The sequence below is a fragment of the Carettochelys insculpta genome, chromosome 2 (assembly GCF_033958435.1).
Source record: "Carettochelys insculpta isolate YL-2023 chromosome 2, ASM3395843v1, whole genome shotgun sequence".
NCBI lineage: Eukaryota > Metazoa > Chordata > Testudines > Carettochelyidae > Carettochelys > Carettochelys insculpta.
The window spans coordinates 271514467-271532532 of record NC_134138.1 but is presented as its reverse complement, the minus strand read 5'-3'; the positions used below and the strand labels follow the sequence as shown (position 1 = coordinate 271532532).

The 18066-nt window shown below is 46.7% G+C and overlaps 1 protein-coding gene across 3 annotated transcripts in view; it reads right to left on the bottom strand.

Moving 5' to 3' along the window:
• The window catches only part of MINDY4 (MINDY lysine 48 deubiquitinase 4), a 126433-nt gene that overhangs the window by 64274 nt on the left and 44093 nt on the right, over positions 1–18066 (bottom strand). For 2 of the 3 annotated variants that reach the window (XM_074985176.1, XM_074985177.1), the window contains exons 6-9: positions 7380–7438; positions 6540–6649; positions 3933–4049; positions 1870–1958 (exon numbers count right to left, since the gene is read on the bottom strand). In XM_074985176.1, the coding sequence (XP_074841277.1) occupies positions 1870–1958; positions 3933–4049; positions 6540–6649; positions 7380–7438 (375 nt within the window). The remainder of the gene's footprint in view (positions 1–1869; positions 1959–3932; positions 4050–6539; positions 6650–7379; positions 7439–18066) is intronic. The other variant, XM_074985178.1, reaches the window with a different exon arrangement.

Genomic DNA, 18066 nt, shown 5'->3' with positions numbered 1-18066 from the left:
CTTGGCTAGTGGTGAAGACTTATACCAATCTGTACCCTAATGGTGCTATTAAGAGAGATGAAGGATAAAATGAATTCCAGAAATAGATTTTCAATTGTAGGCTAATATTTCATTTGAACCCCAGTCACCATTTCACTTTGAGGACATTTTCACCCATTTTATGTCAAATCCTTATTTTCACCCTTCTCAGAATTTTACATGACATCATAACAACAGTCACACTGGTTCAGACCAAAGGTCCACCTAGCCCAGGATCCTGTCTTCCAACAGAGGCCAATGCCAGATGCCCCAGAGGGAGTAAAGAGAACAGGTATTCACCAAAACGATCCCTCTCCTGTCATCAATTTCCAACCTCTGACAAACAGGCTAGAGACACCATTTCTACCCATCCTGGCTAATATCCACCAATTGACCTCATGATTCCATGAGGAATCATCATCAGGAATCACTGCAAAAAATCTGAAAAGAGATCACATAATTTCCACAAGAATCTGAACTTTCTCTGTCTCATGTACACAGAACATTGTCCTTTTGCATTATTCTGACAAGGAAACATGAATCTTAAAGCAGAAGTTCTTACTTTACACTCACTTTAAGACACATTTACAGGGCTAGAGTGAAGACCTTGAGCTACTGAGGACAATGGGGCCAGGATTTTATTCCATAAGGAGAGAAAGAGGTTTAGGGATAGATTATAACATTATTTAAGAACCTAAAACATGCAGATAGGCACAGAAGCATTTTCAAAAGTGTCTGTGTGCAGAACTCTTATTGAAGTTAATGCAAATTAAGTGTTCAGGTGCTTTTGAAAATTTCACTAACATAAAATCCCCACATTTGTATCCCAAAATAGATGCCCCGTGGCCAAACACTGTGCTTGAAATAGCAGGGCTATTTGAAGTACGATATTTCATTTCCACGAACCCTTGTTGCTTTCCAAATGTTTGCTCAAAATGACTTACACAATTTGCACAGCACAAATTCCGTTATTTTGAGTTCAGGCTACAGCAGGGGTGAGCAACCTGAGTCTGCACAGCCGCATGCGGCTCTTTAAGGAGCCACTTGCAGCTCTGAGCGCTGCTGCCGCTGACTCCTCTGCTTAAACAAAAACATTAAATTCAGCTGCCTGCCATTAAACCAACTGAATTTAGGTGTTTGTTTGTTTGTTTAAGTGGTGGCAGCCTCTGGATCTGCTGCAGCAGGGAGCCCCAGAAGAGAAAGCTGGCAGGGTAAGGAGCCACCCATGCTGCATGTGGGGGAAGTGAGCAGAGAGTTAGGGGGAGGGGTGGCCAAGTCTGCCCTGCCAGAGCTGCACAGCCTGCTAAGAAGGAGGAGGCAGCTGCGGAGAAGCTGTACAAGCTGAGGCTAGATAATCCTGGGGATGGGGAATGGGTTTGTAGGAATGGGGTAAAGCTTCGGATAGGAGGTGGGTATCAGGGCAGAGGCATGTAAAGCCTGGAGATGGGGGCAACAACTTTCTAACCGGTACATGTCATTGTGTGTGCTGTTCTTAAAACAGGGGTGATAAAAAGTACGGTTTGACATTATTTATTAAGGACTGTCTCGTATTCACATGATTGCAGCTCTTGAAGTACTGCTTTTGTAACTGAATTTAAAAAAAATGGCTCTTCTCACTATTGTAGTTGCAGACCCTGGGGCTACAGTGCAGCCCTAGGCATAGTGAATATGTTAGGCAACTTCTATAAGTCCAAAGAAGCACAACTAAATCATGCAACACTTTCTGTTTTCTGGATATAAATGCAAAGTCAACAGGGTCAAGCTCAGAAAGGCTTCTTTCTGGCCATAGTAAGACGAAATTTTAGTTTAATTTAGAATGGAAAGTATTTCTAGCGTCAGATGTTGACTTACCGCATATCACTATTTCTGTCTCCGTCTCCAAAGAGGAGTTGTTGCAGGACACAGGCTTGAACTGCAGCCAATACTCCACACGGGCCTCCCTACAGTGAGTAATACACGGGGTGAACAAAACAACGAGCACTCTTTGATGCTGGTGAGAACTTTTCACAACCCATATGTTCTCATTGAAGTTTAAGCCGTTCTGTGACCTATCTGTTTGGCTTACTGAATTTGCAGCATTATGCGGATTTTTCAAGCAAATGAAAAGTCAGCATTACTAATTGGGGGTTCTGCTTCCTCTGTGTTCTCTCTGGAAGTGCTTAGAACATACTGTACAGGCATCTATGACGTCAAGGACAGGAGTTATCTCCTTTCTACCATCAGGTGCAATATATTACTCCTCATGACCCTGGAACATGCACCTAACCTGAAGATGAATAAAAAAATTGAAGGTCTATATTGCTACTGGGTTTATTAACCTCTATGCAGAGCCCCACCACCCACGCACACAGCCTCTGCATGAACTAAATCCATTCAAACCCCCAAAACAGCATTTCAGTGATGCATATGTCGTGTGGGGATCCTCTGCACAGGCAAGAATTTCACCCACAGAAAATAATAAGGAGAGAAAAAAGTAGTGTGCTAAATGGGCTTCACTCAGACAGTGTGATTGGAAGACCCTTCTCTCTGTTCTCTGTTACTGTTTTGAGGTACAGGTTCATATTTAAATATATGAGCCAACCCATTATATACTTGTGTATTAATGTGGTCTGCCAACTTAGAGCATTATCAAAAATGGATCAGTGACAATACTCCATACAGTCTACAAGGGGTTTGAATTCACTCTCTGTCAGTGCCCTGGAGACACATGGCCCACGACAAGCTCATCTTGTTATAGCCCGTCTAGTTAGGCAATTTATATTTAGTTAGCAATGTCATTTTGTTGCTTGTCGCAGGTATGTACAGGGCCTAGCGCAATGGGGCTGCAATCCACAATGCAAATAATAGATAACAAATACTTTTCATCTGGAACAAATATTCAGCAGATAAACTTAATTATTTTCTTCACTCTTTCAATAAATCATTTATATAAAACAAATGAATGGCTCTTTTGAAATCTGCCCTGTGATAGCAGGGTGTTTTTTTTTATATGTCAAAGAAACTTCCCAATGTTAAAAATGTACATGAAACACAACAATGGCTTAATATCACTCCAAACCACTACGGTTTAACAACTGGAGTGAAATACAGAAAGTAACACTATAAGGCGTCACAACGTAACCTATTAACTGAAAGGAAGTTAGGAAGCAAAACATACAGTATCTGTTTGAAATTTACAAACGTCATCAGAATTCTGGGGCTTAGTCCCCTTCTCTTGGCCTCCACAGGAAGTTAAATGACCAAAGATATTCTAATCCTCATTTAGATGACGCCGTATTTTGAAATTGTGTCTTCTAAGGCAGTGGTTCCCAGTCTGGGGTCCACAGACCACCAGGGGTCCACAAGGGTATTGCCAGAGGTCCATAAGAAAATAAAAGATAAATAAAAAGGAACATACGAAATAAGTTTTAAATAAATTGCAAAGTTACAATCAATTAGTATTTTAAATTAATTATTTTCCAAAAATGCTATTAATTGCTCTCCAAAAATCTGAAGCCTTTGTTTATGTTTCCTTATTTACATTTCCTTTTTCATTTCATGAAGCGTACACAGAATTGGCTTTGATGGGGGTCCACAAATGGTTTTGGGGGGTGACTGGAGGTCAGCACTAGTGGAAAGGCTGGGAATCACTGTTCTAAGCATTGCTAGAGTGCTGGTTTAGGACTGACTGAAAGGAATATATAGCACCTACTGATTCCTCAAAACTTCCTGGAGCAGCCTGAGTTTCCTCTCTAGTTTTCCATCTGGCCCAAATCTCCTTATAAGATTTAACTATTTTGCAGATTTCTGTAGCAAAAGTCTATTCATTAACCACTGAGGTAAAAGAAAAAGGAATATCTTTTAAGAAGGTTGATTTCTTTTATTAAGGTAATATACAACATCTGGAAACTTTTTAAGGAAGCCATTTACTGTACCTTTTTTTGCACAATGCCGTATTTTAGCTGTGGTATAGTATTAAACGTAAAGTTCTGGATTTTCCATTCTTCACCGAAGCAACAAAGGCTCGAGCCAAACAAAAGATTTTTTATTTCCTAAGAAAAAGGGGGGGAATAAGCTCTCATTTTAAAAACAAATCCAAAATATACGTATATTTGCATTCCGTAATTTGCAATCAGAAAGGAGACGTGGCAGGATAATGACTAACTCTATATAACCACCCTTTTAATTTCTGTTTTATAAATACTGTAAATAGCAGGGCACTTCCACTCAAAAGGAGTCATTTTTTCCTTTTCCTGCAATGTTCCTTCAGCACATGATGTTCCTTCAGCAAATAATGCTGTGTGTTGCTCAGCATTATGATTTTTTTTCTGTAGATAACTGGATAAAGGGTGCTTCTTGAAAGGTTCACAGAACACAGCCTCAAAGTTAATAATATGAAGCAAGAAGTATTTGCTAATGGTTAAAAAAATTGCCACTGTGAACTGACAGGGCTCCTCTTGAATAGGTTTCAATTTCCCAATCCTCAATAAAAGATATAAGGAATGAGATAAAAAATAAGCTGTGAAAGAAGGACCTTAGCTGGCATATTATGTGAAACCAAAAGTCAGTTTTACCTACCAAAAATGGTAGTATGAGACAGATGTTATTCAAAGTTTTGAATAATATTTGTACTAGGAAATGCAAAAACTATCCAATTCACACTGTTGACCACAATCAAAAATAGCTTTATTAAAGTCAGTGGAGAAATGCTAATGTAAATGGATGCAAGTAAAAAATCAATGCCATCACGTTTGGATAGTTATTCAGACTGCTTTCATCTAGAAATCAAGTTGGGAATCATAAGTTTTCTCACGCTTTTTAGTTCCAGCTGAGTGGGAACTACGATGAGAATAGCCCTTCACATGGTATTAAGATACTTATGCCTGAAAGAAAGCACTGGGGAATAAAATGAAGCAAATCACTCTATGCCCGGGTCAGCAACCTTTCTGAAGTGCAGAGGCACACTTTGATCTTTTGACCCCTATGAGTGCCAGTGATACTTTGTAACGTAATGTGGTTGATCGGAAATGCAAATGAAGTGTGGATTTAAATATCTCACACCTCATTTGCATACTCATGTGGGATCGCAAGAGCTGATGTTGAAAGTCAAAACAGCCATGTAGGTGAGGTTCATTCAAAAGGAAACCCCGCTTTTGAAAGCACCCTTCTTCCTAATTTTTTGAAATACCTTTTTTGAAAGAGGTGCTATTCCTTGCACCATGAGGTTTGCCAATTTTGAAATCAGTGGTGCACAATTTTGATATTCCTTTGAAATAGTGGTTGCATCATGCCATTATTTCAAAATAACTTTGCTGTGCAGACATACCTTAAATGTCCTTCTTACAACAGTTTCATTGATAAATAAAGGAAGAAACAGAGATTGACCCTTTAGGTGGTGGTTGGTAGCATTAGGTGGTCTTTCGTTAATCCACAAGCAGTATGGCTTTGAGCAAACTTCCAGCTGCAGGGGTAAGGAGGGGCAAGGCTAGGCTTCCGCCTCACATGCTGATGAAAATTGGCTCAGGCGCCGCTCTTGGCACGCCTGCCGGGGATTGCTGACCCCTGCTTTACCTCTAAAAGGTTTGATTTGGAGGATAAGTAAACATGTAAATGGGTTTCAGTTAGAAAAAGAGCCTAACTCTGATTTTCTCTACAACTAGTGATAACCCAGGTGTGATAATGAACAAGTCCACTTCTTCCAAGCCATCAGCATACAATACCAATAAACAAAGGGCCTGATTAAGCCTGATCTGAAATAAATCATTTAGAAGGGCTTCCACTGACTCCAATAACACTGGATTAGGTCATGAGTGAAGTGGGGAAAATAAGTTCTTATTTTGCACATATGTGTGAGGTTTCTCAAATTTAAGCATATTCCATGGCAGACCTCACAGAGAATGGGTAGATGATATCGTAGATTGGTGTGGGGCTAGTCTACAGAAACTAAGCCACTGCACGGAGATGGAAGGAAATAGCAAGAGAGGCATCAGACACCAACAGGCACTGAGCCCATGGTTGATGCTGCTGCTGCTGCTGATGATGATGATGATGATGAAACAATACCAATACATTCCACCTGTGTACTGCACTTCATCTGAGGACCCTGAAACACTTTACAAAAAAATGAATGAAGTCTTACTGTATAACTGTGAGGAGGGTAAATGTAATTATTACCATTTTACAAAGGTATAAAATGAAGGATGGAAAAGTGTAAGTTGCCCAAGGTTGCACAGAAGTCAGTAGAATATCAACAAAAGACCCCAGTAGTCTTCCTTCGCCATTCTAACCCCTCCCCCCTGAAAATACTGCTTTTGAAACAACTTATTAAAAAACGACAACACATCAAAGATGCACAGCTAACTGGGATAGTTAACAAAGGCGTGTAAAAATGCAACTGTTCTGATCATTAGCACTTAATGGATTGTGAATCACACATGCACTAAATGTAAAAAACTAAAAGCTACTCCAGGGTTAGGCTTACTCTAGAGAAATAACATGAGTTAAAGCATAATTTTGTATTTAATATAATACATTTGTCTTACTTTTGCCAGGGATATATCAATTGGCTTTGATACTACTTCAGGTGTATACTGTTTTGAAATCTCTGGGCTCCTACTAACTTCCTCCACCACTGCTTCATCATCAAAATCAACTGAAAGAGAAGAAATCTTGTCATATGGAGAATATTGCCTGTTGAACCAAATTCTGCCTTCGTTCCAGGATCCCCATGCCACCTAGTGCTAGTGGTTTATAATAATGACTAATGCAACTTTAATCAGCGGCAGGAGGGCAAGATGGATACCTCAGTGGTTTGCACATTGGCCTTGTAAACCCAGGGTTGCAATTCCAGTCCTTGAGGGGGCCTTTCAAGGGTCTGGGGCAGGTTCGATAAATTTAAAACAAAAAAAAAAATCTCTCAGGGATGGTGCTAGGTGCTGATATGAGGGCAGGAGACTGGACTCAATGACCTGTCAAGGTCCCTTCCAGTTCTATGAGATCTGTATCTCCCCATATTATTATATAATAGCTCTGATCTTTAAACAGGTACTTGTATTGTAATCTGGAAAAAGATGACATGAATGAGATCATGAGAACCACTGTCTGTTATGTCCCAATATTTTCAATTAAATTTCTTAGTGGGACAATTAAAAGACAATTGTTTGTTTAAATTTCTTAATTGCTAGCTCCACTTTCTTGGCCTAACATCTAAATGTTAAAATGGGACTGGAGCCAGTGAGCACACCATCTTATCTAGAAAGTTAAAACACAACTGTGAGGAACCTGACTAGATTTAAAACAAACCATAATGCACATTGCTTGTAAGTTTGATTTGCTGTGAAAAAACGTGAGAGAAAGACCAAACGAAGCATGATGGGACTTACCTAGTTCTAGGACATCTTTCACCTGGTCACTTTGATTGTATATGGACAATGGAGTCTTTCTAGATTAAAATGAATGAAAGAAAAAAATTACCAATGGTTCACATGCAATGGAACAGCAGAGCAGAAAACCAAACTAAGCAATGTATGAACAATCCCACCTTTAAAGGCAAAGCCAAATTTTTCACAGGAGTAGATGGCATTGTATATGGCAGAGGGGTGCAAACCATGGTCTGTGAGCCACATCCAGCCCTTCAGACCCATCACTCTGATCCCTAGGGAATGGGCTTAGGACAGCTTTGCCAGGAGGAGCCAGCCCAACTTCTGGACAGCTCAGCAAGCAAGGGTGGGGAGCCTCTCTCCCCTGCATCCTCAATTCCTCTGGTATCTGGACAACCTGGTTGCCACATGTAGTCAGACAGAACCCCCCACCCCCATTTTGCTCTACTCCATCTTGCCTTCCCTAGGTGCTTCAGAGCACGAAAGGGTTAAAAGGAATAGCCCAGCCCTGGAATGCCTGAGAGCACAGATGGGCTTATCTTAGCCACCGCCTTTGAAGCTCCGGAGCAAAGCTAAGAACAATGGGCTAATTAACAGTTGGGCCTTGGACTGCCCTTGGCTAATTACCATCAGTTGATTTGCCAGGACACTTGTCCCAGACAGGAGGAAAATCTCCCAGCCCATTAAGACACAAATGCCCTTAATTGTCTCTACCTCACAGGTGTGAACTACACCCTTGAACTCCCTGTGAGAACCAGTATCAGACAGTTTAATTCAATTAAACCAAGGAAGAAGCCTACATGACCCAATGGGTATAAAAGAGGGGTCCGGCAGACCCCCTATTTGAGCTCCAATCACCTTTCCTGCCAGAAAGGAGGGTGGGGGGTCTCCCCAGGTCCCTGGGGACGCTCGACTCCTGGAGAAAAAAAAGGACAAAGGACTTCTTCCCAAGGGCTTGAGAGAGAAAAACTGGCCAAGCCACGCGGTAATGCAGGGGTAAGAATAAGACCTGTTAGGTATTTTACTTTTCATTTCTTTTTGCACACATTCAACAAGTATAAATCTATGAATTTAACAAGTATAGATCTATGAATTAGAGTGTATGCTAGCTATTTGTAATCAAAGTATAAACCTTGTAACAATTGTAACCACAAGAGCTTAACTTGCTAGGTAAACAAACAAAGCAACATTGTAACCTTAAGAGATTAACTTGTTAGATAAATAAACAAAGTAATTGATAAAGTGGTAACCTGACTCCTCCTGTTACTGTTCAAACCCGAACACAAAACAAAGAACCCAGCTGCTTTTCAATGGCTCTCAGCCTGGTCACTAGTGAGCTCTGCTCTGGCAGTTGAAATCTCATATTCATACAAGGGTATAGTGGCAGCTCACCTGACCATCGGCTAACACCACACTACCAGCCCTTATGCTGTGGATGGTGTGATTGCAGTGCTGCCAGTCCAGGGAGCAGTGGTCGGGGGAGGTTTTGATGGGACAGGGTTACGAGAGGCCAGGTGGCAGGGGCCAGGCCATACAAGGCTCTGTGGGGTGACATAGCCTCTCTGATGGGGTTCAGGGGTCCCCCTGCACTGCACCCCGTCCGCTGGCAGGAGTGACTGTCACTCAGCAGGTACAACAGCAGGTTTATTAGGCAACAGATGTCCAGTTTCTCACAGAAGCAACAGCATAGCAGCCAGAGACAGTCCTTCCAACCTGTCCTGGGGGGAAGACCCCGAGGGGTGCCCCTCTGGGGTGTAGCTTTCCCCCTCCTCAGGCTGGCTGCCTTCCAGCTCTCCCTTTTCCTCGCCTCTCACTGCCGCCCCCCGATTCAAAACCCAGCTCAGCTCCTCCCTGCTCTTTGTTCAGGCAGAGGTGTTATCTGCCAGTTTTAGCCCCAGGGTCATCCTTAGCCACTGGGAGCTGCTGCTTGCCTCGGACATCCAGCCTGACTCACACATGCACCTCCCCCACTCCATCACATCTCTCCCCCCTTCCAGACCGCACTGAGCGGGGTCACTTAGCCAGTGACCTGGGGAAGTTCGGGGCCCTCCCTGCGTGACAGGGCATCGGCTATGGTGTTGTTGTTCCCCTTGACGTGGACCACCTCCATGTTGTAGTCCTGCAGGAGCAGACTCCACCGCAGGAGCTTGGCGTTGGCCCCTTTCATGTGATGCAGCCAGGTCAGGGGTGAGTGATCGGTGTACACGGTGAAACGCCGTCCAAACAGGTACGGCTGCAGCTTCCCCAGCGCCCACACCATGGCCAGACATTCCTTCTCTATGGCCGCGTAGCTCTGCTCCCGGGGCAGCAGCTTCTTACTCAGGTACACGATGGGGTGTTTCTCCCCTTCGTCAGTCACCTGCATTAGCACCGCCCCCAGCCCCACGTCCGAGGCATCGGTGAACACCAGGAAGGGCTTGTTGAAGTCTGGATTTGCCAGCACTGGGGCCCTGACCAGAGCCTCCTTCAGCGCGCAGAGGGCCTCTTGGCACTGCTCGGTCCAAACCACCTTGTCAGGCTTTCCCTTTTTACACAGCTCCGTGAGGGGGGCTGCGATGGAGCTAAAGTGGGGCACAAACCTCCGGTAGTACCCCGCCATCCCAATGAAGGCCTGGACCTGCTTCTTAGTCTGGGGTGTTGGCCAATCTCTGACAGCCTCCACTTTAGCTGGCTCTGGCTTTAAGCAGCCGCTGCCCACCTTGTGGCCCAGGTAGGTCACCTCAGCCATTCCCACCTTGCACTTCCCTGCCTTGATAGTCAGACCGGCCTTCTGGAGTCGGTCCAGCACCTGCTTGACCTGGGACACATGGTCCTCCCACGTCTGGCTGAAGATGCAAATGTCGTCCATGTAAGCCAGGGCAAAGCTCTCCATCCCTTTCAGTAGCTGGTCCACCAGACGCTGGAAGGTAGCGGGTGCCCCCTTGAGGCCGAAGGGCAGGACCAAGAACTCGTAGAGCCCCACAGGAGTGATGAAAGCCGACTTCAGCCGGGCATCTTGGTCTAATGGCACTTGCCAGTACCCCTTGGTGAGGTCTATGGTGGTGAGGTAACGGGCTCCCCCCAGCTTGTCTAAAAGGTCATCAGGCCTGGGCATGGGGTAGGCGTCCGAGACAGTGATGGTGTTAAGCTTGCGATAGTCCACACAAAACCGAACAGACCCATCTTTTTTAGGGACTAACACCACGGGAGAGGCCCAGGGGCTGGACGAGGGTTGGATCACCCCCAGAGCCAGCATGTCTTCAACCTCCCAATCTATGTCCTGAGCCGTCCTCCCTGTGGCTCTGAATGGCACACACTTGATAGGGGCGTGGGTGCCTGTCTCTATTTGGTGGACAGCCAGGTCAGTGCGTCCGGGTCTGTCCGAGAACAGCTGTTGATGCAAATGCAGCACCTCCTTGATCTCCGTCTGCTGGGCAGGGGTCAGCTGGTCTGAGAGGGGAATAGACTCCAGCAAGGAGCCGGCTCCAGTCCTTGTGAGTAAATCCACCAAGGGATCATCCCCCTGCCCCTCCCAGTGTCTGCACACGGCCAGCACCAAGTTCTGCCTGTCCCAGTAAGGTTTCATCATGTTCACATGATAGACCCGGTGGCTGTGGGCCCGGTTCGACAGTTCCACCACATAATTCACGTCATTTAGCTGTTTGACAACCTTGAAGGGCCCATCCCAGGCCGCTTGCAGCTTGTTCCGCCGCACAGGTATAAGGACCATCACTTGATCCCCGGTGGCATAGGCTCGGGCCCTGGCGTTACGGTCATACCAGACCTTTTGCTGCCTTTGGGCCATGGAGAGGTTCTCCCTGGCCAGGCCCATGAGCTCCGTGAGTTTTTCCCGGAAGGTCAGTACATACTGTACCACTGACTCCCCTTCAGGAGAGGCCGTCCCCTCCCACTCTTCTCTGAGCAAGTCCAAGGGTCCCCGTACCCTCCTTCCATACAGCAGCTCAAACGGGGAGAACCCCGTGGATTCCTGGGGCACCTCCCTGTATGCAAACAGCAGGTGGGGTAAGTACTTGTCCCAGTCATGGGGGTATTGATTCATGAAGGTTCTCAGCATCTGCTTCAGAGTCCCATTGAACCTCTCCACCAGCCCATTGGTCTGCGGGTGGTAGGCTGTGGCCCAGGTGTGCCGGACCCCACACTTGTCCCACAAGCTTTGCAGTAGGGCCGACATGAAGTTGGACCCCTGATCTGTGAGGACCTCCTTGGGGAACCCCACTCTGCTGAAAATGGACAGCAGTGCATCTGCCACGGTGTCAGCGTCGATAGAGGTCAAGGCCACTGCTTCTGGGTATCGCGTGGCAAAATCTACCACTACCAAAATATATTTCTTCCCCGAACGCGTTGCCTTGCTGAAGGGGCCCACTATGTCTATAGCCACTTTCTGGAAAGGCTCCTCTATGATGGGCAGTGGCCTCAAGGCAGCTTTCCCCTTGTCCCGGCTCTTCCCCACCCTCTGGCAGGGATCGCAGGACAGGCAATACAGACGGACAGCTGCAAAGATCCCTGGCCAGAAAAAGTTCTGTAACAACCTTCTCCTGGTGCGGTGGATCCCCTGGTGTCCTGCGAGCGGGACATCATGGGCTAGGTACAGCAGCCTGCGCCGGTACTTTTGGGGAACCACCAGTTGCCTCTGGACCTTCCATGGCTCCGCTTTGCGTCTGGGAGCCCATTCCCGGTACAGGAATCCCTTTTCCCACAGGAATCTCTCCCTGCAGCCCTCCCCCAGCTGTGGAGCTGGGCTGAGACTGGCCAGTTCCCTCAGCTTCTGCAAGGAGGGGTCTCTCTGCTGCTCTGCCTGGAATTCTTCCGCTCGGGCAGGAGCGGATGCTACTTCCCCATCCCTGCCTGGCTCCAGCATCCCTGGCCTGTGAGATCTGGTTTTTGGGGGCCCCCTTTCTCTCAGGGTTGGCCCCTGTGGCTTTGGCTGGGCCTGTACCCCTGAATCTGGGGAGCACACCCCTCGTTTTCTTTGGCTACGGGTCAGGACCAGGGCACGAGGGCGTTCACCTTGCCAGTTCTCCAGGTCAGCTCCCATCAGTACATCTGCCGGCAAATGGCTGTGCACGCCCACTTCCTTGGGGCCTTCCTTCTTCCCCCATTTCAGGTGCACCCTCGCCATGGGCACCTTGAAAGGGGTCCCATCAATTCCTGTTATCGTCAGGTGGGAATCGGGTATCATGCAGCCCGGTGCCACCACCCCGGGTCGGGCCAGCGTCACGTCAGCGCCTGTGTCCCAGAACCCCGTGACCTTTTTCCCGTCTACCTCGAAGTGTTTGAGACACTTGCTCCACAGAGGTAGCGCTGCCCCCACTCTGTAAACTGGCCTCTGAGCATTTGGTCCCCCTGAGGAGCTGGTCTGTGGGGCGGATTCGGCCCAATCCGAGTGCCCATTGTCAGCACCACCCGCCTTGGCCGCCAGCCCCTCTGACTTCTGGGACCCCACCCAGTTGACTCCATGACCCCCTGGCCTGCTCAACCTGTCTGGGAGCCTGGGGCACTGGGCTGCTCTATGCCCCTTTCGCCCACAGCGGTAACAGCCTGGGTCTTGTTGTGTCCCTCGGGCCGGCTGCTCTGTCCGGGTTCTGTTTGGCTCTCTGGGGGGTGGGTGGCTGGCCCCTCTTTCCTGGGCTTGCCCAAGAGGTGGTCCCCTCTGTCGTACAGTTAGGGACCGGTCTCTCTGAGATTCTCGGTTTCTCCAGGACTCCCTCTCCCTCCGGGACTCCCTCTCTCTCCGAGACTCCCTCTCTTTGTGGGGCTCACTTTCAAACCTGGCCCGGCTGTTTGTGAAGTCATCTGCCAGTTTCCCTGCATCATGCGAGTCCCCTGGCTTCCGGTCCACGAGCCACACCCTCAGGTCAGGTGCGCACATCTCGTAGAATCGCTCCACGACCGCCAGCTCGATCAGGTCCTCTACTGACTGGACTCCCATTCCGAATGCCCACTTCTGGTAGTATTGCTTCAGACGGGCGGTTGTATCTACGTGGGTTTCCTCTGGCCTCTTCTGCGCCTCCTGGAACTTCTTCTTGTTCATCTCCGGAGTCAGCCCGAACTTATGCAGCAGGGCCTGTTTGAACCGTTCATAGTCCCCAGGCTGCAGCCCCACCAGCTGGCTGAGCACCGCTGCGCCCTTCTGGCCCAGCAAGGGGGTGAGGTGCCGGAGCCACTCATCTGGGGGAACCTCATGCAACTCACAGGCTCGCTCGAAGGCGGTAAGGAACTCGTCCATGTCCCCTGTGTCCTGACACTGGGCCAGCACACGCGTCTCCAAGTGACTGGCCACCCCGAGCCGTCTGGCCCTCTCCCCGCTTACCGCAGCTGGGGCCTCTTGGCGTCTCGCCTCTGCCATGGTTCGCTCATGCTCCCGCTCTCGCGCTCTCTCCTCACGCTCTCTTTCTCGTTCCTGGCGCTCGTGCTCACGCTCTCTTTCTCGTTCCTGGCGCTCGTGCTCACGCTCTCTTTCCCGTTCCTGGCGCTCACGCTCTCTTTCTCGTTCCTGTCGCTCACGCTCTCTTTCTCGTTCCTGGCGCTTGTGCTCACGCTCTCTTTCCTGTTCCTGGTGCTCCAGTTCCTTTAATTTCACCTCGAGTTCCAGCCGTCGCAGCTCTGCGGCGGGGGACTCTGCCCGCGATGGACCACCGCTAGCTGAGCGCGACCTGGTGGGCACCGCGTCTGTCTGACGGCGTCGAGCCCCTGCTCCTGTCGGAGAATCCGAAATGCTTCCCGAGGCTGACTGGCCACTTTCTGCCGGGACAGGCTCTGCCCCCCCGGATCGGTCATTCTCTTCCAGCTGTGCAATCAGCTGGGCCTTGGTCGCCTTCCCCACGGTCAGGCCCCTCTCTCTGCACAGCCCTGCTAGCTCTGCCTTCAGGAGTCGGGTATAATCCATCTCCCCGCTATTTCCCGGGGTATCCACTCACCAGCAGCAGCTGCAGGAATGGCTCTGTTCCCCCTCTGACTCTTGTGAGACTCCTTCCTTCTCTGGTGCTCAGTCAGCCACTGCTGGGAGCTCATCCGTGGGTGCAGTGCATCCCACTTCTGACAGCAGTGTGATGGGGTTCAGGGGTCCCCCTGCACTGCACCCCATCTGCTGGCAGGAGTGACTCTCACTCAGCAGGTACAACAGCAGGTTTATTAGGCAACAGATGTCCAGTTTCTCACAGAAGCAACAGAATAGCAGCCAGAGACAGTCCTTCCAACCTGTCCTGGGGGGAAGACCCCGAGGGGTGCCCCTCTGGGGTGTAGCTTTCCCCCTCCTCAGGCTGGCTGCCTTCCAGCTCTCCCTTTTCCTTGCCTCTCACTGCCGCCCCCGATTCAAAACCCAGCTCAGCTCCTCCCTGCTCTTTGTTCAGGCAGAGGTGTTATCTGCCAGTTGTAGCCCCAGGGTCATCCTTAGCCACTGGGAGCTGCTGCTTGCCTCGGACATCCAGCCTGACTCACACATGCACCCCCCCCACTCCATCACAGCCTCCCTCCCCAGCCTCCTGACGCAGCCCTCCATACAACTTTATACCCGATGTGACCCTCAAGCCAAAATGTTTGCACACCCCTGCTATATTGTGTATAGATGAAGCCAGATTAGCAGTCTGCACATTGCAACAAAATGCCACCAGTTTGTGTCACAAAATATTACTCCAGTATGGCTCAAATTCTGGTAACTCATAAGCATGGGCAGGACTCCACTCTCTCATGGAGTCACAAATCACATCTGTGGGTCTCTCCATGGATTCACTGTTCAGGTACCCACCACTGAGTCTGCAGGATTGGTTCCAGTGTCATGAAATTCATTTTTGTATAAGGCCTATCAGAGAAATCTAATTTAACTCCTTCAAACAGTGGGATATAAGTTGTGCTGGCTCATTTACTGGCCTTATTTGTAAACTACATCATCAACAAATTAAATGTTTATAGAAATAAGTAAGTAATAATAAAGGCTAAGTTTCTCAGACTTGGCTATGAAGTTAGATACCGAAATATGTAGTTAGATTTTCAGAAATAGCAAATGCTTTTGCTCCAAGTGAATTTAAACCAAAGTGAATACAGTCCAAGGAAAAGTTTCCTACAATCATAGTTAAAAAGGCTTTTCTTTTTTCAAAATAACAACAGTGACTCATCCTTTGTTTGGAAAAGTGTGTTGTAAATGATGGTCCTTGCAAGTATGGAACAATTTCCTCAGAAACCCTCTTTGTATGCATGTTATGATTATGGCAACAGTTGCTGCTGTGTCACATACTTTCCATTAACTTCATTTCCTTTTTTCACTGTGTGAAAGTAGATTAATGGAAGCAGCACACACTAACACGCCACTCTCAAGACTCTTCCAGTTTGAAAAAGTCTTTGGCATCTTTTCCCCTAACAAGCTTTTCTAGAACATAAAAATAGGAACTACTATTCTGTTTTTCTCCATAAAAGCATTACTGGCTTGAATCAACTAAATCTAGAGGCATGCACCAAGTCACAACAAACAGACGCACTAGAGTGAAAAATTAATCACTCGTATTACTAGTCAACCAAGGAACAAGACATATATTTGATTTGATGTTTCTGAGATCTGAGTAGGTAGGTTGAAAGTAAATATGCACAGTATCATAATGAAAGATTCCAAGCTTCAGTGGAAAGCAATAGTAAGTTTAACTGAAGTGTATTTTAAAATACAAGCATTTGTAGTACATGTTGAGCCTTTCTAGTCCAGCACTCTTTCATCCCACAACATCCGTAATCCAGCATGATTTCAGTTAGCCGGACTGCCATTTATCATGGGTGTTGCCAAGCTTCCTGTGATCCCATAAAGTTTCTTTACAGCCACCAGTCCTGGCTCTCAGTGTTCGGTGTTGTTATGTAGCTGTAATTTACCCCTAAATGTCTTCTCAGAGCCCAGAAAGCAGTGGAAGTGTTGGTGATGCTATTAGACAATATTGACTTCCCATGGGTTTGGCAAAGTCTCTGATCTGCCAATGGTTAATTTCTGAGTGTGCTGGACTAGAGAGGTTCAACCTGTAGTAGTATATATTATATGTCCTACTTTAGCACTTACAAGTGATCATGGACCAGAACCCTACTGTAGTGAGAGTGCTATCGAAACAAAACAAAAACATAGACTTTGCCCTATGAGATTGCAAAGAACAAGACAAAAGATCCCAGATGGCTATAGAAGGAGAGGGGAACACAAGTAAGCCATGAAACTGTATTGGTCATCATGATTGGCAACTGCCTCAGCACACTGTTGGGCTAATCACTGTGAAGTGAATTACAGTACATTTTAACAGATTTTACTAATGTTGGTTTTCATCATTTTTAGTGCAATGTTTATTTCTGTATTACTTGCTAATCTTTTCATACTTACTGGACTGGCGGAGGGTCCCAGTAAAATGGACATTTGCATGTATAGTTTGTTTCAGCTGAATCTTGATGTCTCTGGCCAACTCTTGGAACAATATCATGGGTTTTTTTGCTTATTTCTGAGGTGGCAAAGTATTTCATCTGTCTTCCTAAAGTAAGTTTTTTTAGTTTCTAGGCGGAACCCCTTTGGGGCTAGTCTTAGACATACAGTAACTTAGAAAGCTTAGACTGCAATACTCATAGGGCATGGACATAGAGGAAAGTGACAAAAGGTGTCATTTATTAAACTTTTTGGAGAACAAACCACTGTTCCTATCTCCATCAGCATTGTTTACACTAAAGAGTGTTTGAGTCACCAAAAAAGCAGTTCACCTCCTTTTACTTTACATTGGACTCCACCATGTCCCAGGCGCAAGATATGATCATGAATTATACCACAAAGGTGGTAGGACATATTGCAGAGATTACACACTATGATTAGAGGAGAATATGACCACCAAATGCAGACTATGGCAGTCGGGAAAGGAAGGATTGGGTGTATGGTTATGTACTTTCCCCCTTTAGAAGAAGCCCAACATACATCTCTGTTCTTCATATATTTTTTATGGTCCCTACAACCAAAGTATCTGCCCTCCTCACAAACATTAATGAATCTATCCTCTTTAAAGTGCTCCACCATGTCCCAGGCGTAAGATATGATCATGAATTATACCACAAAGGTGGTAGGACATATTGCAGAGATTACACACTATGATTAGAAGAGAATATGACCACCAAATGCAGAATATGGCAGTCGGGAAAGGAAGGATTGGCTGTATGGTTATGTACTTTCCCCCTTTAGAAGGCACCCAACATACATCTCTGTTCTTCATATAGTTTTTATGGTCCCTACAACAAAAGTATCTGCCCTCCTCACAAGCATTAATGAATCTATCCTCTTTAAAGTGCTCCAAGGTATGGCAGTATTAATATCCCAGTTTTTAATTATGGGATACTGGAGCACAGAAAAGTTAAGTGACTTTCCCAAGGCCACATAAGATGTGTCTGGCAGAACTACAAACTAAACCCAAATCTCCACCCACCCAAGACCACCCTTCCATCTAGGGTCTTACAGCGTGATAATCCTCTTAGTGAAACTGCCTTTTGAAACTGAAAGGACTGGGAACAGGTTAAGTTACTATTCTGACTCTGTCATCTCCAATAGACCTCTTCTCCCAAAAAAATCCTCAACCTGAAAGCAATTACACATGAAAACAATACATACATTCTTTTGATACGCTGCCTGCTACAGCTTATCTGTGAGCTCCTTTCTGAAGTTAGTTAGAACATCGTCAGAACTTTTACTGCTATTTCC